General features: G+C 38.7%; 1 protein-coding gene across 1 annotated transcript; it reads left to right on the top strand.

Annotated features, from left to right (window-relative positions):
* LOC146479597 (ATP-dependent RNA helicase DDX55-like) lies at positions 1-22,032 on the top strand. Its single transcript, XM_085110473.1, has 20 exons — positions 1-126; positions 206-256; positions 1,589-1,650; positions 2,225-2,249; positions 3,160-3,251; positions 4,311-4,373; positions 5,779-5,872; positions 6,539-6,594; positions 7,380-7,422; positions 8,589-8,693; positions 10,903-10,944; positions 12,098-12,154; positions 14,420-14,487; positions 15,396-15,485; positions 16,012-16,104; positions 17,839-17,885; positions 18,850-18,917; positions 19,669-19,748; positions 21,135-21,223; positions 21,332-22,032. The coding sequence occupies exons 1-20, from the start codon at positions 31-33 to the stop codon at positions 21,784-21,786; spliced, it is 1,776 nt and encodes a 591-aa protein (XP_084966599.1). The 5' UTR covers positions 1-30; the 3' UTR covers positions 21,787-22,032.
* Positions 22,033-24,956: the final 2,924 nt, after the last annotated feature.

Genomic DNA, 24,956 nt, shown 5'->3' with positions numbered 1-24,956 from the left:
ATTCTATTGCGGGCTCACTAATTAAACAAAATGGCGGCCGCGTGGAGCGAAGTAACACCATGTCTGACGGGTTCAATATTAAAGATCATGGACAAATTCGGCTTCAAGACGATGACACCAGTGCAGGTACACAAAGAAAAGTTCTATATATTATTTTATCAAGCCCTTTTCTAATTTCAATTTCAATGTTCTTTTTACTGTACAGTCATCCGCCATTCCGCTGTTCATGTCGAACAAAGATGTCGCAGTTGAGGCAGTAAGTGAATGATGATTTCTGATCTGAGAGTGTACACTGGCTACTCGTGTATAAAATGAGTGATGAAGTATTTATTTAGCCAATGGCTTGAACACAAGAGTCTCGCATTGCTGAGAACGATTTGCAAATATTAAAACAAAGTACAGCTGCTGTGGGAACTCTATAATTCCGATCCATGTAAGCGTATATAATAAACTGAATGAACACAGACTACAGTAGACTCCCGCTTTCTCGAGCCTCACGATTTCTCGTTTCCCTTTGGGCTCCAGGGTGCATTCCGTAAACATCCTACGCTGAAGATACCCCAAGAGTTACGAAGTTCCATGCCAAGCGGCCCCTGCCTATGCTGTTATGCTGACTGCCTGCGGACTCTAATATTTGTATACCGCGAGGCTGGCTTTTGAAAACTTCCACCCTTCAAATGAACTGTTTTTGTCCAAAAATATCCAGGATTTCTCACCCGGTATTCGAATTAGAGTCTGCAGGTAGTCAGCATAATAAATAATAATTATAATAAATATGCGCTTTCACACGACGCAAAAAGCAATGTACAAATTAACGGCTTTCATTACTTTTAAGGGACTCGTGCTATATAGAGAAAACACTGTCTAAATGCACTCGCAAATTGGCGTGGATATTCATTTAATACTCGACATCATCAATGACAAATTAATGTAAAATGCATGCGCAAAATTCAACTAAAAAAAATTGACTGAAATCACAAATTTAAATACTGCAAAAGAAAGCAATGTCTTTCAAAAGTGAATAAAAAATGTCAGAAGGACAGCATGCCCTGTACATGATTTCGTCCAGATGTAATGTTACAACATCCATGCATCTGTTTGAAATCTACTTTCCAAACTTCCCAAAAACCTAAAAATTCGTCATCTTGTATGATTAATATACATGCCATTTTGAGCGTGCATTTAGACAGCGTTTTCTCTATATGATGCGAGTCCCTTAAAAGTAATAAAGCTGTGGGAGTAATATAGGTCACTCTTTTGGTTGTTAAGAAGATAACTTAAGGCAAGTCTACCAATGTTCAAGTGGAATAACAAGCCACTGAGCTTTCAAGGTTTCAAGCAATTAGAATATACACCTTCCTGGTTTTTAATCCACTGAGTGAGACTTAACTGATGAGCCACAGAGCCACTAAAAAGCAACTGAAAATAATATACATGCACACCCTCCTTGTGGCTTTCAATTCCTTCAGGAAATGTTTTTTTAATCTGGCAAATCTTTGTGCCAAAATGGCAAAAAATGAGCTAAAATGTACCATGGGTAGGTTATGCATTGAGCCCTGCAATATTATTTGTTTTTGTTGAATTTTAGGTCACAGGATCTGGAAAAACTTTGGCATTCTTGATCCCTATAGTGGAAATTCTACTAAGAAGGTAATTTAAAGATCTCAATGGAGTGTGTGTACAAACCAGCTAGACTACCTGGAGAAAAACCTCTTTGAGCAAGAACGAGAACCAACAACAAACTCCACCCACATGTGACGCAGAGTCCGGGAATCGAACACGAGCCACATTGGTGGGAGGCGAGTGCTCTCACCACTGCGACATCCCACGAGCCACATTGGTGGGAGGCGAGTGCTCTCACCACTGTGACATCCCTGCTCCCCTGCTAAATATCTAATGTATTTAAAAAAAATTTCTCTTTTCTAAGAACAAAGGTCAAAATATTTGCAACTCTGTCACATTCCGTGCCCGGGTATTTTGATATTGACACGTACATAATGTAGAACATTTTCCTTAGCCTAAAAACAATTTATGGATAAAAAGTGTAATCATGTTGAAACATTTTCTTATGAGACAGAGCCTGTTGAGCTTGGGATGATAGACTATTTATGGGACCTTGGCTGCTCTTCCTAGAAAAAACTGCAGTTCTGTCAGTTATGGTTTTCAGGTTCAGTTCATGAGTTGTGATTTTATATTGCTCAATGTGTCTTTTTTCCTGTTTTAGGGAAGACAAACTCAAGAAGCATGATGTAAGTTCACAACTTGCTGCACTGTTTACTTTACTCAGACTTTGCAAGTATACTGATATGCAACAGATGGCTAAACTGATAATATTCTGATAAGCACATGCATGATCTATGAACAATTGTCATGGGCATAAGTGCTGATATGAACAGTAAGTTAATGTAGCTAACATTGTCCATTGCTCAGACAACAAGTTCCTCGGAATTTTTGTGATGCACTATGTCAACAAAAGGCAACTGTATGGTCAAGACATACTAGTTATGCAATGGTTTTGAGTGGTATACCGTGAAATATCCCACGAGTGACTTGATTTTTCTTGGTATACACATGAGCCTAAAGGCAAGTTTGTATACAAAGAAAAATCAAGTCACAAGTGGGATATTCACAATATACCACAAGAAAGCGCTGCATAACTAATTTATCCCATGCCACTCAATGAATTAACTTCCCTGTTCGACATCTGGTTCCAGGAATTAAAAATTAATGTCAAAACTGGGGTATTCTTCTTCCATGTTTTTGTTGTTGATAGTAATTTTTTCTGAACGAAAATTTTGACCTGTCGCAAGCTCTTCAATTGGTTTTTTCGGTGGGAAAAAATTTGTAGGCCATGAAGAATGCTGGGATTTTATCGTGGAATACTACCCATTGCATACCGCAGAATATGCAGCGGGTTTCTAGCTTCCTAATTGGCTGTATTCTCTATGGCATGGGATAAATAGTGATAGGCAATAGAGTTAAGCTCTTTGTAGTGAACTGTACATTACATGTAAAGTGAGCATTAATGGGAGTTAAGTGTATTTAATTCATTCAAATTTTGGAGGGGTTAAACTGTGGCCACATGAGGTGAACGTCATGATAACTGAGGTCCAGATAATCAAGGTTTCAACATAACTGTTAATATTTATTTCAATATAGGTTGGTGCGATAATCATAACTCCAACAAGAGAGTTGGCTAAACAGATTGATGAAGTGTTACAAAACTTCACTGATGATCTATCTCAGTTTAGGTTGGTTTGTCTTTCCTTTAATTATTACGGTAAATTTCCTACATTGCAAGTAATGACTGTTCCAAAAAAAAAAAAATCCCAGGGGCTTACGTTTTTCAAAGGATTTTTTTAGGGACATATTTGGAGGGGGCTTATTATAGGAGATGTTTCAAAATCGGCTGGGCTTATATTTGGAGGGAAATTTGTGTCTGCAGTTTTTCAATGTGCAAATTAATGATAATTTTGCAACATTAGATAGAAATTCATGACAAGGTATTCCTTGTGAACATGTCAACTTCAAACACAACAGCAATGAACTTTTAATTATTGAAAATGTAACATTGTACATATACTGAGAATTAGTTTATAGTTCATACTGTCGTTTGTACTGTAAGTAATTCATATATTTGTAGCTCAAAGTTCAGTGTACGGAATCGTTCTTTTATAAGGCTTGATCATAATTTGGTATGTGCAATTTACTTTCTATTGAGATTTATTTTGTATTGGAGGGCAATTCCCATGTATTAGCCCCTGGGGGCTTATTGCATTAAATAAAAATTAAAGAATGCACTTAATACAGAATCAAGACTGTATGGGACAACGTTGACTGAATGAATGGATCTTGGGATGCATGTGTGGCATCCCTCACAGATTTTGCAGGGGCGGATAACATCATCACCAACTTGACAAAGGACAGAGAGCCTAGTGACATTGAATGCACTCCCTAATCTTTGATTAATACTAGTTATAGGAGTCTTTTGCATTTTGAATTTGGGGTGCTTATATTTAGAATTTTACGGGATAAATATCTGTTTGCATCTGCTCATGATCTATATCAACCAATCGTGTTGCCCAAACGTTAATCATGTATATGCCTATTTGCACTTGACTTCAATGCTCCAAATCTTCACATTTACGCTCAGAGTTTACTAGCTTCTGCCTTAGACAACACTTTCCAAAATCCACTCCTCCCCCCCACCCCTTCCCAACCACTCCAACCTGTCTTCAACATTATAGAGTACTATCCACATTATGTGTTAACACACCATTAACTCACTTTTGTTTCGTGTTTTTTATTAGGCAGCTACTGCTGATTGGGGGAGTAGATCCTGTGGAAGATATACAAAAATTCAAATCAGAAGGGTAAGAGGGTAAATACTGCTTTATCTTGAGTTTTAAAAATGTAATAATAATAATAATAATAATAATAATAATAATAATAATGATAATAATAATCTTTATTATCCTTTTTTTGGTGTACATGGTTGATCTTTACAATCTTGTAGAGGTAATATATTGAATTCAATTAATTATTAGTGAAAATGTTGTGCAAGCAAGGAAGCTAAATGAACCATTTGGTTATCTTGTTAGCTCCCTGGCTAATTTAGGTTCTAGATAGCAGGTAAAAAAAAACTATAAATTTTTACTTTGACACTTATGGAATTTAACACATGTACATGTATTGTGAACAAGCTATTACTAGTTGTTAGGCGTTTCATGTACAGTATATTAAAGGACCCTAGTCAATCTCCGCCATTTTCGATGCCATCAAAATTATTGATATTGCATAGTGAAGCGAAATCTTATTGCTTCACTGTAAGTTGTGTTCCTGAACGTATGTTTCATTATCTTTAGTAGTTTCACAGTGATTTCGTTCATTTCGACACACTGCAAATTAAATATAATAGCCAAACTCTCGCCTATAAACAAAAACAAAGGTGTGGCTGACTAGGGCCCTTTAAGTAAACGATGATGTGGACGACGATGATGTTGATGATGATGATGGTGATGATGATGATGGTAAAAATTCTGCGATGTTTCAGTCAAAAAAATTAATCCACATCATGCGTGACCAGTATTTCCGGGAATGAAATGAACATTCAAATTCCTCTTTGTAATGTCTGGCATTTGAATGAAATGTTGAACATTTCTCTGGAAATCTTTCTGAAAAAGATGCATTAACTGAAAATGCTTGGGGAACAATAACTATTGTTATTTTTCAAATACTTTTAAGTATTAAAATGCTGTAATGTAAAGAAAAATCTATTAATAGCTTTATACCGTCAATAAACTACATGTATGGAAATTTCTATGGGAACTCTGAAATCTCATTGGCAATGTTCAAAACTGACATGTAAATTTCAAAACTCAGTTCAAATTTCAAAAATACTGGTCACGTGTGACATGGATTTGACTGTTGGGAAGTAATAGAAAAATTAATTTCAAAAAATTTAGATGTATTCTATCCTGCACTTGAAGTGTAAGGGACATATAAATGTGACTATGACAAATTTAATAGTAAGATAATTATTATTTACCAAAGTGGAAACTTGTACAGTGATTGTGGTATATCTACTTTTTCTGACTATTTTTGAAAAAACAAAATTATAATAAAAAAGATAAAAATCCAGGCACAAAATCCAGGACACTGGCAGGAGTACAGTACTGTATGCAAAGATTGTCTGAGAAGCTCTTGATTATAGTGCATGATTAACACTGTACTCTGGTTTGGTGCATACTAACATTTCTTCTTCATTTCTGTGTTTAGGGGCCACATACTTATTGGTACACCAGGACGACTGGAGGATTTGTTTACAAGGAAAAAAGATGGGTTGGATCTGGCAGCACATGTTAGGACACTGGTAAGTAATCAATTATAATAACGCCTTTTTTCACAGAGTGTAGTCAGGCTGGAAGAAAACTATTTTGCACGTCATGGCACTAGGGATTTTAAGAAACCATGACAGCAATGCCAACAGCAACGCCAACGAATAAGTAAGTAATAATTATCACTATAAGATTAAGAAAACTATTAATTACTACATGTGACATGAAATGATATATATGCTAGAAGACCTGTAGGATATGTATCAAATTCAAAAATGCTAATGGCCTGAGGGTGATCATCCTAGAGAAGAGATTAAGGCATTCTGACAGCCGAAAGATTTTTTTTAATGCGAATCATTATTAACTTCAACAAGAGTTAGTTACAATATAAGGTTAGATTGTAATAACAAGACAGTGTAAGAAGAGTTCACACTAGTACAGAATCATTCGGCATTATGTTCTACAGACATTATTACAATATTTGATAACAATAATATGACTTAGTTACAATAAGAGATACAACAAAAGCTGAGACTAGTTTGGATTGATTTGCATTATTATATACTCTAACAATTACACAATACACAAAAACAGAACGACACAATATGCAGGTCACAATACGTAGTATGGCTTACACTAACACATAAGATCATATAGTTTAGATGCATAATGCAATATTTATGTGCTTTTATTTTAAATAGGAAGTCTTAGTGTTGGATGAGGCTGATAGATTGCTTGACATGGGATTTGAGGCAAGGTATCTCATCAAAATCTTTGTTATTATTTTTTTGTTCTTTTTCTTGGTATTGTGGAATTTACTCTGTATTGTGTACTCCACAAGGTTTTAACTAGCTTGAGAAAACAGACACATGGATAATGGTTTAGTTTCTAAAGAAACTGTGGTGCTGCGTCGGTGGGGAGTACTAGAAACAAATGTTTGGGTTATCAACAGAGTTGATAACTAAAGGTAAATTGGTCGAGTAAAGAGATTCGAGTGCTAACGTCTCAAGGGTTACCCCTTCATCAGTGAGAGCAAATCACAAGGGGCTAATGCTCGAAACCTCAGCACTCAAATCTCTTTACGGTGGCCAATTTACCTTTTATAGTAATCAACTCTGTTGATACACTGTGTTTACCAAACATTTAAGAAATCAGACATTGTTTTGCAGTGTTACCACTGGGTCTGCCTTCAAAAGCAACATCTGAGTAATTGCTGCAGACATACGGTACTGATGGCCTAATTTCTACCCAGATCTGGGTAGTAATCTGATTGCGCCAAACTCAAACTCTTTACGTGACTCTGCGTGTGAATACCTTATAACGTTATCATCACATATTTTTCCTTTTTATTGGTGTCTCTTAGGAATTCTTTTTACATTTATACAGTGTAATTGTTCTTAATCTTATTTCATTCGTTCTTGACTTGATAATGATGTTAAGGTAACGTTGAAACATCGTCGCATTTGAAACTTTTAATCAAGATGTTTTTATACTTTTCAATTTTATTGCAATGTTTTATGGTTAAATGATTTTTTCTTCCAGCATAAATACCATTTTGGGTTTCCTTCCAAAGCAAAGAAGGACAGTAAGTTTTAATTTAAACTCTTTTTGTGTCACATACTATTATCCTCCGAAATTGTGAGAATGTGGCTTGAGTCTTAGCCCATGAGGCCGTAGGCTGAATGTGCTAAATTCAGGGGATATTCCACAAGATTGAGCAGGATAGTTGTTTTATTATTCAACACATTCATTTGATAACCGAGCACAGTTTTATTACAGAAAAGCTGGAGACAATCTTCCGAGGTTGTTACTTGTTTAAAGTGCTCTGTCATTTTTCTCGCAGGCACACAAAATTCCGTATATCACAGGATATCTGTTTTGTACAGACAACGAATATTCAGTGCACCATGACCGTATTTAGGCAGTGTTAAAATGTGTTGAATAATAATTTTTAATATCTTAATTGCAACCAAAAACCAAGCACACATGTGCATTAGAGACAGTTCACTGTATCTTTGTGTGGTGTACATGGTGAAGGTCTGGAAAATCTTTTTTGTGACTGAAAGCTTTGAATGCGTGAGGTTTCTTTCACTAGTTTGCAACAGATGATATTTCTTTGCTTTGTAACACTGTGTTTGTTTTTTTTTTTTATTTCCACTGAAGAATTTTAATTTGTTAACTTATTTGCCTACCCCTACACCCTCAAAAATAAAACATTGGTCTTCCATTACATTAATAGCTCTCGATTTTTGCACATTCAGTTTCTGGAATTTGATTGTCAAACATTTTACAAATGAAAGGAAGCATCCTTGCATGAACGTAAGAAGGATACTGAAGTATCCAAACTTGTCCTCTTGACTTAAAAATATTGTCATTTTCCTTTAAATTAATGTAATGTTTAAAAGACGAGCAGCAGTGTTTTATTGGGATTTAAAACCACGAGGCGCAGCCGAGTGGTTTTAGACCTGATAAAACACGTGCTGCAAGTTTTTTGAACGGCTTCAAAAACATTCCTGGTAAAGCGTGTGTCAAGAGAGTTCATAACAATGATGCTTTTGTGAACGTTGGAAATTAGCATACAAGAAAAACATTAAACACTGCGTACCAATAAGGAGGAGGTTTTATCGGGTTTTAAAACCACTGCACATGATTTTTTATCGACCATTTGAGTTTTTGAAGGAACAATAAAATGAATTAATAGATTAATCGATTTCAAGAATGCATACCCATGATCTTTTTACCTCTATACAGGGCCTGTTTTCTGCCACCCAGACTGATGAAGTAGAGGCTCTCGTCAGAGCTGGACTTAGGAATCCTGTCAGAGTAACAGTACGAGAGAAATTCTCCAAATCCAAGGTGTGTACATATTAAAAGCATACAAGGCAAGCCTGTCGACTGGTCCAACTCCAGTTAAACTTTGTGATACATGTACTAGTACCACATAGGCTCCCACTGGCCTGTAGACTACATGTACTAATACCACATAGGCTCCCACTAGCCTGTAGGCTACATGAAGTTTTATGGCTTTTGTGGTAAAAATTGTCTACTATCCTCCAGGCTTTCTTCTTTTTTGGAAAGCTAAATCCAATTCTAGTTACTGTATAAACTTGATTTTTTTCATTTAATTTGAAGAAGATGCAATTCAATATACTCAAAAAACCAATAATGTTATTAGTTTCTTCTTAGTGTAGGATTTGTAAGCTAACTAACCGAATCTGACAGATCACTCAGATCAGGGGCACCTAACAACAGTTTTCTCTCAGATCCTTTGAAACGCTATTTTAGGCTATCTGGAGTGCCTTTAAAGCTCTGTAGGTTCATTTTAGGCTGCGCTATAATATTCTTATCTGTTCGGTCATTCTAGGGGAACTTCAGTCTTTTCGAAATTACTAGGGCATTTTTGTCCATTTCCCGAAAATCTTAGGTCTTATTTCCTTTCCGAAAATCTTAGCTGACCTTTTTTCGGTACCCGAAACAACATTTTTATCAATCCGAAAAAAATACGCCTTAAATTTTCCATATCACGAAAGTTCGAGGTGAAAATTCCACTCAGAAAATTGTAGGGGATTAAGGACCTTCCGAACAGATAATTTACCGAAACGAACCGTTGGGTGCCCCTGTCAGATGAGCCCATTCAAAATCAACAGAAGTAATGAAAAGATTATTCTTTATACAATACAATACGATACGATACGATACGATACGATACGATACGATACGATACGATACAATACAATACAATACAACTTTATTGATTCCATCCACTAATGGTTTTTTCAGAAACCATTACAATGAGATATATAAAAGAAACAAAATACAATATAAATACTATAAGAAGATATTTAATAAAGTCTTTAGTGTGTATTGAATATACAATAAGAGTAAAGTCGTTCATTGAGCCAAAGTGGTCCATATATTACGGCCAGAGCTTAACCTAGTTTCTTTATTTTATAAAGCCAAGAAACTTAAAGAGTATGTCCACTGGCACCCTGGTTTCCAGAGTCTTTTCCTGCGTGGTTTCCAGTTTCGGTTAAGTCTGTATTTCAGTCGTTATATTGACCCGCATTTTACCGCTCGTGGGTTCGGCCTTCGGCTGTAAAACTGTTTTGGCCACACAGGAGAAAAAACCTCCCTATGGTACCTTGGGTAGTCCACTGGAGGTCACCTTCGGCATAGGAAACCTTGCCATGAAAACAATGGTGCTGCAATTTTTGTTGGAAGGGGCGCGACCCTGCACAATCCTTTTTTTAACGTTCACACCACAGTTGGATATCTTATCAAAAGCGCTTCGATTGGTCAGTTGCTCCAACACATTCAAAATTCTATTGTTATTTGTGCAGGGTCAAGGCCAAAAAGGCAAACAAAAACATATAACAAAGAAGTTTGTCAGGATTCATAACCATTGCCTATAATTAACTATGCCTCCGATGATTTCATGGCTAGTACACATTGATACATCTGAGTAGAGAAAAACAGTGTGCAGTGATTAAAGTTTTGTGGAAAGAAATGTTCAAAACAACAATGAAGACCAACCTATTGCTGAAATTGAATTTCACACCTTGAAACCTTGAAAGAAAGAGGGACTGTCTTTAGTCTAATTACTAGTTTTTTCTGACTCATTTGAAAATAAATATACTTGTCAACTGCATGATAATCGTGGATGAGGGGGGTTATCCTCTAAAGAAACTACGGTGCTGGGTTGGTGGGGAGTGGAAACGGAGAGTTGATAACTAAAGGTAAATTAAGAATGGCGTATTTAATCAGTAAATGACACAGGCATACTCGGAAAAAAAAATCCAAGTGCTCCTATCAGGAGTCGAACCTAAGACCTTCCGATTACTAGTTCGGATGCTCTACCACTGAGCTACAGGAGATTCGTGGGAGCTAAAGCCATTAAACTAGGTTCATGAGACAAACATCCTGCGTTCTGCTAGGATTGGAATGTCAATGTGTGGCATGTGCGCAATGGAAAATTGGCCACCATAAAGAGATTCGAGAGCTGATGTTTCAAGTGTTAATCATTCGCTCTTTTGTGCATAATAATATTGTTGTGTTTGCTCTCTAGTCAGAACAGAGGACTCCATCTACGCTGAGAAACTTCTACATGGTAAGTCATCCCTGATTTAAAGGATCTATGTCAAATTTTAGATTGATTTTTGGTTTTTCTCGAAAATATGCCCAAATACGTCCAAGTTTCTCAAGTAAACTGTTGCAGATCTCATGCCAAAAATAAGGGGAATATATAAAAAAAAGAAAAACTTTAGGTTTTTCTTTCTCTTTTCTTTGGATTGCATTATTTGAAGTGAGAATTCATTCGAGAAACTTGGGCCCATTATTTTCCTGGAATTTGGTTGTCCTTTGATAAAAACGAAGATCTAGAATCAACCTAAAATTTGAGAATGCAGTATTATTCAGTAAGTGACAAAGGCATACTCGGAAAAAAAAGTCGGAGTGCTCCTATCAGGAGTCGAACCTAAAACCTTCCGATTACTAGTTCGGATGCTATACCACTGAGCTACAGGAGACTCGTGGGAGCTAAGGGCATTAAACTAGGTTCATGGGACAAACATCTTGCATACTGCTAGGATTGGAATGTCATGTGTGGCATATGCGATGGAATAAATGTGATGGAATATTACTAAATAATACATCATTCTCATTTATTCACCAGGTTTAAAATATTCCATCACATTTATTCTGAGGAATTTGACTGAGGTCGTTTTTGCCCTCATTGAAGGGCCCTCGGCATAACCGACCAATGGCGCTTTTTAGATCCCTTTTTGTTGTTTAGGCTCCGATTTGCCTTCTTTTTTTTGCATGTGGCACGTTAGGAACGTCGTTTAGGAAAGGATGCCCCAAAGTCTTTTTGTCTTTTTGTTTTGGTTCATTTGGAGTAAAAATCCAAAATTATGGGCAATATTTCCGTTTTTTGTCACAAAACGAAGCGCAGTTGAGCATTTGAGGCAGCGTTTCCTGAAGACATTTTGAAGGCCACATACAAAAGATCCGGCAAATCTGAGCCAAGGCAACGAAAAGTGATCTTAAGGGCAGAAAGGTCGGTTAAGCGCCAACAGTGTCATTGGAAAGTGGTAGATATTTATCTTGCAACTCTGTTGCTCAGTAAATAACCACCACTACCCACCTCCATTTTTGTGAATGATACATTTATTGTTATATATTCTTGTCATCTGTCTATTTGACATTACTATTGCCAGTTACTAAATCATTTATGTAAAATTAGATGTGAATGTATTTTGTAGATTTGTGAAGGTGATAAAAAGTTCTCGACTTTAGTGTCCTTTCTCAAGGCAAGGAAGGTAAATGAAAATGGCACAGCCAGTTTGTGGTTCATTAGTTAGACTGCTAGCCTGTAGAACAGGCGTTATTTTTATTTATTTATTTATTTATTTATTTATTTATTTATTGCTTTTTTCAGAACGGACGCAAGCGGAAGGCGAGCTCGTAGCGCGAGTTACGCTACCCCCTCCCGTCCTGCGTGACTCGCGCTTCGCGCTCGCCTGTTGCTTGCTTACGCTCTCCTGAAAAACGTAAAAAATAACTCCTGTTCTGGATGCTATTAGACTGCGAGCAGTCGTACATTTTCCCTTATTCCACGCGCAAAACCAACATTTCCAAATTCCAATTCGACCCGGAACGCACGGACACCTTTGAACGAGCTCCTACATCTCTTTGGTGCTTCGTGGGCAAATAAATTACATTTTTTTACGCGCGCAAAATGACGGTAAAATTATGCAAATTAGAAAAGTGAACGAGATTTCTCGCGGCTCTCGAGATCCATCGCGCGTGCTACAGAAGTTAGGAGAAGAGAGAGACTGTTCGCAGTCTGTTTATTAGTTTGCTGTAGTCTTATGGTTTACAATATGTTGATTTAGTACTGTCGACTGCATTTCAACAGACCTTTTGGGCTATAAAATGTCTGGGGTAGTAACGGTCCGCAACAGCGATGTTTTTGTATATTCTCTTTTGCATTTTTAAACTTTTGTCAGTAGGCTGATTTAGCAACAGAACGGGAATGTCATTTGAAAACGCGAGAGCACGCAGAATAGTCTGGACGCCAGTCTATTTCGACTGCCTTATGGGTATTCTTGATGCGCGCGTCGCTGTCAACTGACGTCCCCGTTCTGTTGCTAAATCAGCCTAGTACTTCTGCAAGGCAAGATTTGAATGTATATCAGCAGTTTTTGCTTGTTCGCTAGAAATGAAACAAATGAATGAAAAAATAGGGAATAGGGATTCGTTTTTGCCACCCAGTTCTTGGCCATGCGATGTTTCTAACATATTTATACTAAATGCCCAGCCTCTTAGCTTTCTCCAGTTGAGATTCAGTTTGTTTGTACTGGTTTTACTAACATGTATTTCTTTCTGGAGTTTACATTATCCGGAAATTATGTTAAGCACTGGCCACGCTGTTAAATATGTTGACGCGAAATTAAGCGATTGTTTTCCTTGTTTTGTTATGCTGATGTATGGGACCCCGTCAAGAGAAATTTGTGCTGGGGCGTTGTTTTTCTCTACTCTCCCCACCCTAGCCTTTGGAAGTGTCTGGCCTTTTTCCTTGTGTCGCTATTCATGGTTAACACTCGTTTCCCATCTCTCAATCTGACCTTGGACATTCATTTAATTGGGCAGTGTCACCAGTTTTTAGTTTGCCTTTAAATAGCGTAAAAACATGTTTGTATCGTTAGAAATGTTAAAATAATGGTTCAGTATTGTTGACAATAGACCCTTCTCCAAAATGGCGGCCGAAAAGTTGCAGCATATCAGGTGTAATATCAGCTGAGAAAATGTGAGTTGAAAAATGACAAATTTACAGACGTTTGTATGACTGGGGGTATGACGTATACCCCCAGTCACACAAAGGTCTGTACATTTGTCAAATTTCATTTTACATTTCCTAAGCTGATATAACACCTAATGTGCTGAAACTTTGCAAGGTTACTAAAGTAAAGGTGCTCTTTCCAGTGCTGGTATCAGTTTTTCATTCAGTTCAATATTAACTCATTCAAATCTGTCGGCGCCATTTTGGAGAAGGGTCTATTGCCCCACGAATATACATAAGCTAGCATTTCGTTATCTTTTGCTGCGGATGGTTTGGATGGAAATGGATTACAACTTGAAAAAATTGGCAATTGTTTTTTCAAGTTCTTCCTGTGTATTTTGGAGAAATTGCTGAAAACAGGTTAATAGTTTTGTCCTTGATTGAAGAAATCAGTTGATATTTTTCCCCCAGTGCTCTTCGAACAATTTCATGTTAGAGAAAAAATTCTTCGTTTCATATTTGAGTAGTTTTGGTCAAAATACAGCAAAATTTTCTTGAAGTCAAACTTAAGAGGAAAAGAAGGAGAGAAAACTGAATAATGTTAGCCTCGAGCCCAAGTCGTCTACTTCATTTCTTCTATCCATAACCACTACACCACGCTTCTTCTTCTTAGCTTTGCATGACGACCCTAATAACGCTTCTTTCTTCTTAGCGTTGCGTGACGACATAAATAACGACTGTGTAGGGGACTAGGCTAATACTGACCGTCAAAGACTAATAAGTGACATCTTATGTTGCACAGACTAGCAAGAATATGGTATTTTTCAGCACATGTGCCTGTGTCAATTATTTTTCAAAGGCTCTTGAAAGGTTAGTGCTTTGTTGATCTCTCAGTCTAACATTAAAAGCAGCCATTCTTCATTAGTAACAGCAGTTTTAAGGAGTGGTTTTCAATATTATTGAGTGCCGAAAGTAATTCCAATTTTCTCTAGTTCTGCTTTACAACGCTCTGTGATTGGTTAGCAAAACTCGCGCCACTTTCTCGGCCAATGAGAAGCAAAACCAAAACAAACCGTGTCTTGCCCGCACGTGGACGCGGGTCACGTGCATTTGCTTCGAATTCTGATTGGTTCACTCTGCTGTTTGCGTCTGTTGTGATTGGCCAGAGTAATTGTATTTTGTTCCATTTAGTTCTTGATTTTAGCCATGTGTTAGTTCATTTAGGTTTTGGGTTGGCTACGGGTTAATTACAATAATAAGGTCTGTGGATGAAGTCCTAAAGTGTGACTATTCAATTGAAATCAACTGAGTTGTTCTTTCATGTTGCACAATAGCTATGCAAGATAGTCCGAACTTTTGAGCCTCTGCATGAAATCCTTAAGTGTGACTATTCAAATGTTCAAAAGCTACCAAGCAGTACTTTCATGTGGTACAGTACGCAGTGCAAGATAGTCCGAACTTTTGAGCCTCTGCATGAAATCCTAAAGTCTGACTATTCAAATTTTCAAAAGCTATTAAGCAGTACTTTCATGTGGTACAGTATACTATGCAAGATCGTTCTAACGTTTGAGTCTGTGGATGAAATGCGAAATGGAGCAGAAATTTCCTTCTTCTCAGTGTTTTGTAATATGACATTTGCAACCCTTTTTGTTTTGTTTTTGTTTTTCTCAGTTTTCGTCTTGACTTGGGAGTGATTTCTTATTTGTATTATCTCCAGTTGTTGAAGACACACCCGCCACAAATTCAGAATACTAATGGTAACAATGTCTTTATTGAAGGCTTCTCACGCGTGTTAACGTGTTGTCTATCCATGGAAAAATGAAGTCGAAGCGCCACAAAGTGTTTGATTCATTTAGAAAGCTTACAAGGTATGTCAAGTGTCAAGGATGGTCTTGTAGCCGTCTGACATCTTAAGGACGGTGCCTACTTTTGTTACTGCGCATACGTTCTGCGCATCTCGAGATTCTCGGGTTTCCTACGGGTGGTGCTTACTAGTACAGGGATATTTTTGCCCGATTTAAAACTATGCGGAGAAAGCAGAACTTAGCAAGCGCTCTTGGTATCCAAAAAGAAACTTTGTAGTAACAATGTATTTTTCAGAGGTAAGCTTCAATTTGGGGAAAGAATCCATACATTGTTTTGTATTTTAACGCTTTTTAGAACTATCGTTGCTTAATTATCTCTGAAAAATGCGTGATTACCCCCAATTTTCTTTTTGGATTCCAGTAGCCCTTGCAAAGATCTGCTTTTCCCGCATTGTTATAAACTGTGCAAAAATACTTCTGTATTAGCAGGCACCGTCCTTAACTTGAAAGACAAACGTACGCCCTTGTATCACTCCGTCATTCGTAAGGGTCAGGTTAGCACTTATCTGTTTTACTCGTTCTGTTTTAGTGGTGTTCTCGTGTGCACCGATGTCATGGCCCGTGGAGTGGACATCCCAGAGGTAGACTGGGTGATTCAGTTTGATCCACCAAGCAGCGCCAAGTATGTCTGAATAGTTAGAGCGGTTTTCAATTGAGTGTCGAAAGTAATTTCTTGTTTGCTTTGGTTTTACATTACTATGTTCTGTGATTGGTTAACAAAACTCGCGCCACTTTCTCAACCAATGGGAATCCAAGCCAAAACCGATCGTGTTTTGGCCGCACGCGTTTTTCCGCGCTTGGCGCCGGTTACATGTATTTGATTCGAGTTCTGATTGGCTCGTTGTGTTGTTTACATCTGTTGCGATTGGCCAAAGTAATTACTTTGGTTTTGGTTTTACGACACTCAATTGGAAACCGCTCTATATGTTTGAAAGTAGAACAGTTTGCTAATGACTAAAATAACAAAAAATGAAATATCTTTTGGCGATCAAATGTCGTACAGTTGAACTCTCGCTCTCCGATTTTTAGCCTACAGGTTCTTTATCCACCATGCTGTTATGTGCGGATTTATATTGTACCTTGCGATCATGACAACTCGTTCAAATTGTCTAATGTGGCTAAACGTTCCGGGAGTTGAATAGCCCATTTTACAATTATGTGCTAAGGGACCAGGAGCCCGTTTCTCGAAAGCCCTGGTAACTTACTGGACCCGATAGGTGTCTTTGGTGATAAATGTTTCTTAACAGAAGTCAATTTTTGTTAGCTTTGAACACTAAATTTTAAAAATTTATCGAAGCTGGTGCAAAAACAAACAAGTATAAACACAGTTTTCTTGCGCAAATAATTAAAGACTGGAACTCACTACCAAAAGATAGAATTGAAGAGCAATCGGTCTGAATGACGCTTACCCTGGACACTTTTTATCATTTGCACCTCGCATTATACTTAAACACTTGCACCTGCACATTTGCACATCTGCTGTGATGGGATATGCCCTTTGCAGATTATATAATTAGAATTAAATGAAAGACCATCGAAGTTTATGTATTCTTGGTTTTCACGTGACGTCACCAAATTCTAGAATTCAAAACTGAGAGGCCTACAAAATTTTTACCTTCCTTCAAGGAAAGATTACCTAAAAATATGTCTGTTCACAATTTCTTAGCTCGATGTCGTGCTTCCTTTTGAAAATAGAACAGTTTCAATTTCCGAGTTTCCATCGTGCGTGACATCAGGAGGACGGCCGTGACAGAGCTTTTCCGTATCTTAAAAATGACTCTTCGGGTGATTTTCAGCATTCTAAACAATTTAAGTTTAAGGAGAAATGTTAATCTAAACATTCGAAAATCCACAAGGGCAAACAAACATCTTTTCTGGCAAAAGTGAACTCCAGATGTTTTTTCCTATTTCCGGCCGCCATGTTTGTGCCCCTCAGAGGGACACAAACATGGCGTCTCCATACTAAGCTCTATAAATTTATGTGGAACATTTTGTCAAATAACTCGAGCACGGAATGCCGCACAGACCTGACACTTGGACAGATGCCTTATTTATTTATCCTCTATACCATGTCAATTTCTTGACTTCATTCATGGAATGGTTTCGATTTTTTTTTTCAATGGCGTGACAGTGAAAACCGAGAATTGCGCATGTGTAGATTCTCAGTTTTGGACTGGAACCGATGTCATGTGACGCTATCTACGTGTAGGTCATCGTTTTCAAAAATCTTCGCTTTCATCTGCCAGCAGTAAAAAACGAAGCGTTTTCAAAACGATGATGGATGATAGGCGAAAACGTATCAAATAAACACATTAGAGTGCATGGATTCTGAGTTTTTTTATGCCACTGTTTTTAGTGCCTTTGTACACCGCTGTGGAAGGACGGCAAGGATCGGAAATCAAGGTAAACTGAGAACTCTCGCGGTGACAGTTGTCCTTCCCATTTAACTGGGGGCTAGGAATAGGCCATGGCCGATGGCGTGGAAACATCAACCGTCATGAATTACAAGGGCTTTATGGTTCATCTCCCTCTCTGAATAAGTACTGAGCTTATTCGCAGAGCTGATAAGGTCGCCGCAAACGAGTAAACATATATGGTCGCAGAAACATCGTTTCCTACATTTTTCCCTCTTTGCACGCACACGAAACATTTTTTACAGAAAAAAAAATTTTGCTAACGAGAAACAGAAAACGTTCGGATCCGATCCGAAAACGTTTTGTTTCCGCAACAAATGTTTCCACGTTTGCGAACCTCAGCCGGAAGCGTTGTTTATAAACAATGTTTCCTCTTTTGTGGGGGCTTAAAGCTTGCACAAAACCCGGGGGAGGTGGGGGAGGGCTGAGGTATTTTAGCGAGGGTGGAGGTATTGAGGTACCAAGGAAGCCAAGTTGTTATACCCTAAAATAGGTGTGCTAGTCTAGAAATGAAAGTAAAATATATGAAATTCATACATTTGTACTGCGGGTGAAAGAATGAATAAGTGGATTAGCATCGCATTTAAAGGAAACCTGAAAAAATTCAGGCTTGAACGGGATTTTTTCAGGCTTTCTTTTCGCAACTGCATAAGTTGCGTCCATAACTGCAATATCCATTCACTTATTCATAGTCTGAAATTGGAGCCCAAAAAGAGCGAGCCACCGAAAACATGACAAAAAAAGTCCAAAGATAATCCGAATTCTCCCAACAGGAGTCGAACCTAGCTAAGACCTTCCGATTACTAGTTCGGATGCTCTACCACTGAGCTACAGGAGACTCGTGGGAACTTGGCCATGTAACTAGGTTTATGTGACAAACATCTTGCATGCTGTTAGGATCTATTGATTTACTACTTTTTAGCATTCCATAATTATGCAGTGTTACTTTGCAGGGAATGCTCTGTTGTTTTTGCTTCCTGCTGAAGAGTCTTACGTGGACTTTATATCCATAAACCAAAAGGTATTACGAAAGGTTTTCTTCTTTAAGTCCAACAACTTGACAGGTAAAAATATCACTCGGCAGTGTTACTTTTAGTGACCTTACTTAAGAATTCCATCCATATGCTTAAAGTTGGAACTATCTTTCACAGGAATTATCTTTCATTTGAATGGTCGCACTTCAGGATTTCATCCACAGATTTAAAAGTGTGAACCACCTTGTACAGCACAATGAACAGCTCCACAGGAAAGTACTACTCGGTTGCTTTCATTTGAATGGTCACACTTTAGGATTTCATCTACAGACTCAGAAGTTAGATCCACCTTGTACAGCATAAGAAACAGTACCACAGGAAAGTACTGTTCAGTAGCTTTCATTTGAATGGTCACACTTTAGGATTCCATCCATAGACAGAGAAGTTAGGACCACCTTGTACAGCATAACAAACAGCACCACTGCAAAGCACTGCTCAGTGGCTTTTGTTTGAATGGTCACACTTTAAGATTTTATCCATAGACTTAACAGTTACAACTACGTTGTACCAGGTTAGTTAGCGTAACAAAATAGCACCACAGCAAAGTGCCTCTCGATAGCTTATATTTAAATCGTGAAACTTTAGGATGTCAGCCACAGTTTTAACTGCTAGAACCAAATTGCATGTTGTAGGTTTGATCCCAGTAGACATTCAATTTAAAGGTAGACTAATTTTGATTGAATTTCTCCGCGTAATTTTTCTAAATATTCTGACTTAGCGCTGTCTTTTGACTGTTAGGTCCCTCTTCAATTGTTTGGAATAGACGATACGGTCACAGACGTCACACCTAAGCTAAGAAAAATGGCCACAAAGGACAGGTAACCAGCGACACCATTCCATTTTGACTTCAGTTAGAACTGGCGTCCTCTATCTACTGGTCGAAGAATTGGGGGACGAGATGGCAAATTTGGTTTGTCATATGGAGGCGCTTGTAACCCTTTAAGCCCCGATATCAAAGTACATATTCTGCGAACTGTTCTCCATCTATTTCGTGTGTTACTAGCTAGGGAGAATCCTAATAATTCTTGCGCCGTTTAGGACTATGCAGGAAGAGCAGATCTTAGGAAGGCCGCAAGGAAGTTGGTGGTAACCACGAGAAAATTAAGCAACAATAATTCCAAAAAGCGTTTAAATACGTAGCAGTGTATTGAATTTGTTTCTAAGTTGAAGCTGAATTATCTCTTGAAAATGCGTGGTCACCCCCTATTTTCTTTTTGGATTTCAAAGCCCTTGCTAAGACCTTCTTTTCCCGCATAGTCATAAACAGCGCAAAAATACATTTAAATTGGTGGGCAACTTTCTTAAGAAATTAGAGGTTCTAGGACCATCCCAAGATGCGCAGAATGTATGCGCAGTAGCAAAAGAAGGTGCCGTCCTTAAGTATCAAGACATTTGATCCTTGGTGGAGATCATTTCCTTTATTCTCACTACTTGTATGTTTGATTTAGTAGTGATTTTTTTTTTTAATTTTTTATTTTTTTTGTAACAGGTTTTATTTACTTTACATGACACAATATTTAACAATAATGCATGTACAGATTACTTACAATAATTACTTTTTTCCTATTATAATGCAACAACACCAAAACTAGTTACAATATAGTATTTTACAATTTACACGTCTTACATCGAATACATTATTTACAAATTTATTATTTATTTAGTAGTTGATATTGTAAGGAGAAATTAGGTGCTGGTCACTGCTGGGGCTTGAAGTATTAATCATTCTACAGTCAACTTTGTGAGCAATAATTTCTGGAGTGAACGCACGGTATTGCTTGCCACGTTATACAGCTGTTTCCACAAAGGTTGTCCAAAAAGAGCGTAAAAGCGCACGCCACAATGCCGAAAGGTAGTCTGTGAAAGACCCAATCAATTTTAATGAAAGCTCAGAATCCATAATGCCTCGACCGTACAGCAAAGACTTGAGATGACCAGCAATATGGATTCTAAGGTTTTATTAAAACTTATTGGGTATTTCTCGGACTACCTTTCGGCATTGTCGCGTACGCTTTTACGCTCTTTTGGACAACCTTCGTCGAAACAGCTGTATGCAATTTTACGCAAAATGTTTTACCGTGTGCCAGGGCCCTCAGAGGCGTCAAGCTTTCGGCCTTGCTCCTTCCAGTTAACCGGATACCTTGCTCCATGTGTCGTTTTGGGCATTTTCTTAGGTGTTGATCATGTTCTGCTTTCTCTTTTAGAGATATTTATGAAAAGGGAACAAAAGCGTTTGTCTCGTTTGTTCAGTTCTACAGAAAACACGAGTGCAGCTTGATCTTCCGTACTGCTGGTGAGGATTTTGATCAAATATTAACGATGACCTTTACTCGGCTTTATTCCGAGTATGCCTGTCACTGGCTGGAAAGTAACGCTTTGTTTTTCTCTTTCCCCGTTAAAGATTTAGATCTTGGGAAGCTAGCCATGGGATTTGGCCTTTTAAAATTGCCCATTATGCCAGAATTAAAGGACAAAACAGTCGACTTTGAACCGGTTGATGTTGATGTTGAACAAATTCATTACAAAGACAAAAATCGAGAGAAACAGAGAAAGAGAAAGTTGCAGGAACAGCAAGAATCCGGTCAGGATATCTCACATCAAACTAACGCAAAGAAGACGAAATTCCAGCGTGATTCCGTTCCTTGGTCTAAAAACAAAGAAAGGAAGGCAAAGAGAGAAAAGAGGAAGGCACGTCGGGAGTTTCTGAAGAAACAGCGACAGAAGCAGTTATTTGATGAAGACGAACTTGAGGACTTGGCGCGCGAGGCGAGCCTGGTGAAAAAACTGAAGTCGGGAAAGATTAGCAAAGAAGAGTTTGATTCTCGAATTGGAAATGAAGAGGAAGAGAATGATTAGGCTTTTAGCATAATAGACCCCTCTCCTCTCAAAATCGGAGGAAAGAGAAGAAAGGTCGATTTTATCAAGCAAAGAGTTAAGTAGCCGGCAGTACAGCCCCGTTATTGTAGCCGGGTTCCACTTGGGCCAAAAAATCTGCAGAGGCAATTACTGGCCAGTGTATTAAGATAGTTCAGATTTTTCTTTAAAATCTAAGATGGCTGCCGGTTGATCGGTAGAAAGTGGTGCGCGTTCGAAGAGTTTCTCCGTCGAAATTTTGGGCGCTGTTTTTGGATCGCATTAACTAGGAGTAGAGTGAAATCCCCCCGCTTGATACATACAGAACACACTTACCTGATTCCGATTCCGGAAATCAAATAAAGTATAAAACTTATACGGCTTCCCAAGTTCGCTTGTTGAGCCACAAATAAACGCAGTGGGGTCTCTTTGCCTCGTAGTTGCGGCGATATTTGTTGACGTCACCACTCGAGGGTAGAATCCAGGCCTAAATGAATGGGGAACGCCAAGAGATCTGGGAACTTAGCCCCGTTGTATTTGTGACTTAATCCAAATCTCTCCATCACTTTTAGCTACTTTTAGACGGGAGAACCCCCCACCCCACCCCTGAAATAGTATATGCAACACTGTGCATTGTCCCGTACATTCACACCCATCCGTTTGCGCAACTTGGCGCGTAAAATCACTCTCCCGATTGGAGCGATGAATCAGATGTAGGATTGAGGGTTGACGAATTAACCCTGCATTTTCGTTGCGTGCAAAGTTACTTTTTTTACCGTGTGCCCCTGCATACCGCGGTCTATATCGTTCGTTGCTTTAATCCATTATAAAGCCGCGCGCGTGCGAGACGTGGGAGAAGGCGGATAGGAACTATGGTGTGTGCCCCCTTCCTATAGGATAACAAACTTTTGGGTTCCCCACCCTCTAACCAATATTCTGAGTGGTTCCTCCCCCACCCACCGAAGGGCGTCGTCTTCCTGAATTTAACCAACACTTCTGCTTGCTCGCTTATGTGATCTTGTGACCCCCTTCCTCCTTCCCTCAATAGACCAGGAATTCTGACATCTTTTTCTTTTTAATTTTATCGACAGGAACTCGGTGTCTGTGAATTGGCTTCTAAGCGTTAAATTGGAAATAACAATTGTTCAAATAAGCCTTTGTCTAGAGTTCGTACGAATAGCCTCCTCTAGCGCTCTTCCGTTCAAGGATAGGCGAGCAACGCGCGCGAAATCGCCTGCCACGTGGAAACGCGGCGCGTCTCTCGTTCTTCTCGCTCCACTGCCTGACGAGTTGTGCTGGTCGATCTACATGTTATTTAATCTACACTGCATTTCTTTCCGTTGAATGAATGGAAATGTTAGTCCATTTACGAAGGAGCCTCAGTCTCGATACATCTTGGGTTACTAGCAGCCGGCCTCCTTCCAGCCGTCGTTTGGCTCGTCACGCAACGTGCTCCCTCGAGGGAGCACGTTGTGTGACCATGCGAAGGAGACTTGGTTGGTTGGTTGGTAACCAACTAAGCAGTACATAAAAGGCCAAAACAGCTGTCCATGGCTGCCACTGCCCGGGTGATATGGCTGTGCGCATGCGTAAGGTACTGGCCAGGCCGTGGGTTGGTGTCCGAGTGTGTCGAATTCAACAAGACCGCTGAATAAAAAGACAAAAGACGCATTTATAAGATTAGCCTCCATCTGAAGTAAAATATTCCCAAATACCAGTGAGAAGATAAACTTTTCACAACTCTGTGTACTGTTTTATTTTAGGATTCAGCACTTTCCTGCTGGTATTTGTGAATATATTGCGTCAGGTTCAGGCTAACCTTGTATAAATGCGTCTTTTGTCTTTTTATCCAGCGGTCTTGTTGAATTCGAAACGGGACTATTAATTGTCACATAAAAGGGAGGAGGCCACTTGGGTTAGTGGGTCATGCGACTTTATTCCTTTTCAAATGACAGTTATATTTTGACACCTACCATTTGAAGTGGTTATGCTACAAATGATAATTTGTATTAGTCTGGGCATGCTGGTAATATTGCATCTGGTCACGTAACCCACATCTTGGTTTCTTTCTCTTCTTTTTACAATCCTTGTTTTCAAAAGAAAGATTTTCAAAATAACATCAAGAATGACGCTGTGCAGCTATTTCGCTCTTTCCGGGAGTTCGATACCCGATAATTATAAAATGCAATCCAACAGGCCTTGGTCGTTGGCGAGTTTACGGGATCCTGATATTTTATAATGTAAAAAAGAGATCGCTAAAATTGTATTTTTGTCAGAAAATACCCCTTGTTATGCTATCCTTTGATAGTATAGTTTGGAAAAGTTGTCCCAAAACTGGCGCACTTACGAATCTTTTTCCTGAAGGAAACCCGCGAAAGTATCCTTAATAAAGCGTTCCAAGCGGACAGCGCGCGATGTGGAAATGGCGGAGGTTAATTGCACAATATTATTGCGTCGACGAAGGAGACGCTTCCTAATCGAGTCGTCCCAATACTGTCCATCATGCCCAGCGCGCGTGTTCCTTAGCGCAAAAAATCGAGAAAATATGTCGGTGCAAAATCGCACCGTCACAATGGCATAATGAATATGACAGTCCATCATGCCCAGCGCGTTTCGTACCCAGTGCCTACCGCTGTAAATGTTCAGCGGCAGCAGCCTACCGCTCTACCGCTGTAAATGTTCCTAAGCGCGAGTAATCGAGAAAAGAGGTTGTATATCGGATAGGATTGTATATCGGATGGGATTGATATAAAAATAGATATTAATAATGTTTTGAAAAAACACATATATACACACACACACACGCGCGCGCCTGTTTCGGATATATAACCCTTTCTCAGTGTGGAGAAAACCGCTTTTCGTACTTAGAACCTACCTCTGTGCACATGCATGTTATTAAGCGCGAGAAACCGAGAAAAGAGGTTGTGTATCGGATGTGATTGTTATAAAAATAAATATCAAAAGGAGTCAAAAATGGTTTTAAAAAACATAGACGTTTCTTCAGTGTGGTCATGTCATGCATCTCCGAGGAACTTTTCTTTCACCGTTCATTATAAAAATGTCACAATAGCATTTTGACGTCCCGCGCGCGTTTCGTACCGTTCCTCGTTGTTTCGCTGCGAAAAGTACAAAACGAAAAGTACAAGACAAGGTAAGATCCTTTTCTTTCTGAA

The sequence above is a fragment of the Pavona decussata genome, unplaced genomic scaffold, assembly GCF_977016875.1.
Source record: "Pavona decussata unplaced genomic scaffold, jaPavDecu1.1 SCAFFOLD_58, whole genome shotgun sequence".
Lineage (NCBI taxonomy): Eukaryota > Metazoa > Cnidaria > Anthozoa > Scleractinia > Agariciidae > Pavona > Pavona decussata.
The sequence above is the reverse complement of the archived record's forward strand: the minus strand, read 5'-3'. Positions and strand labels throughout refer to the sequence as shown.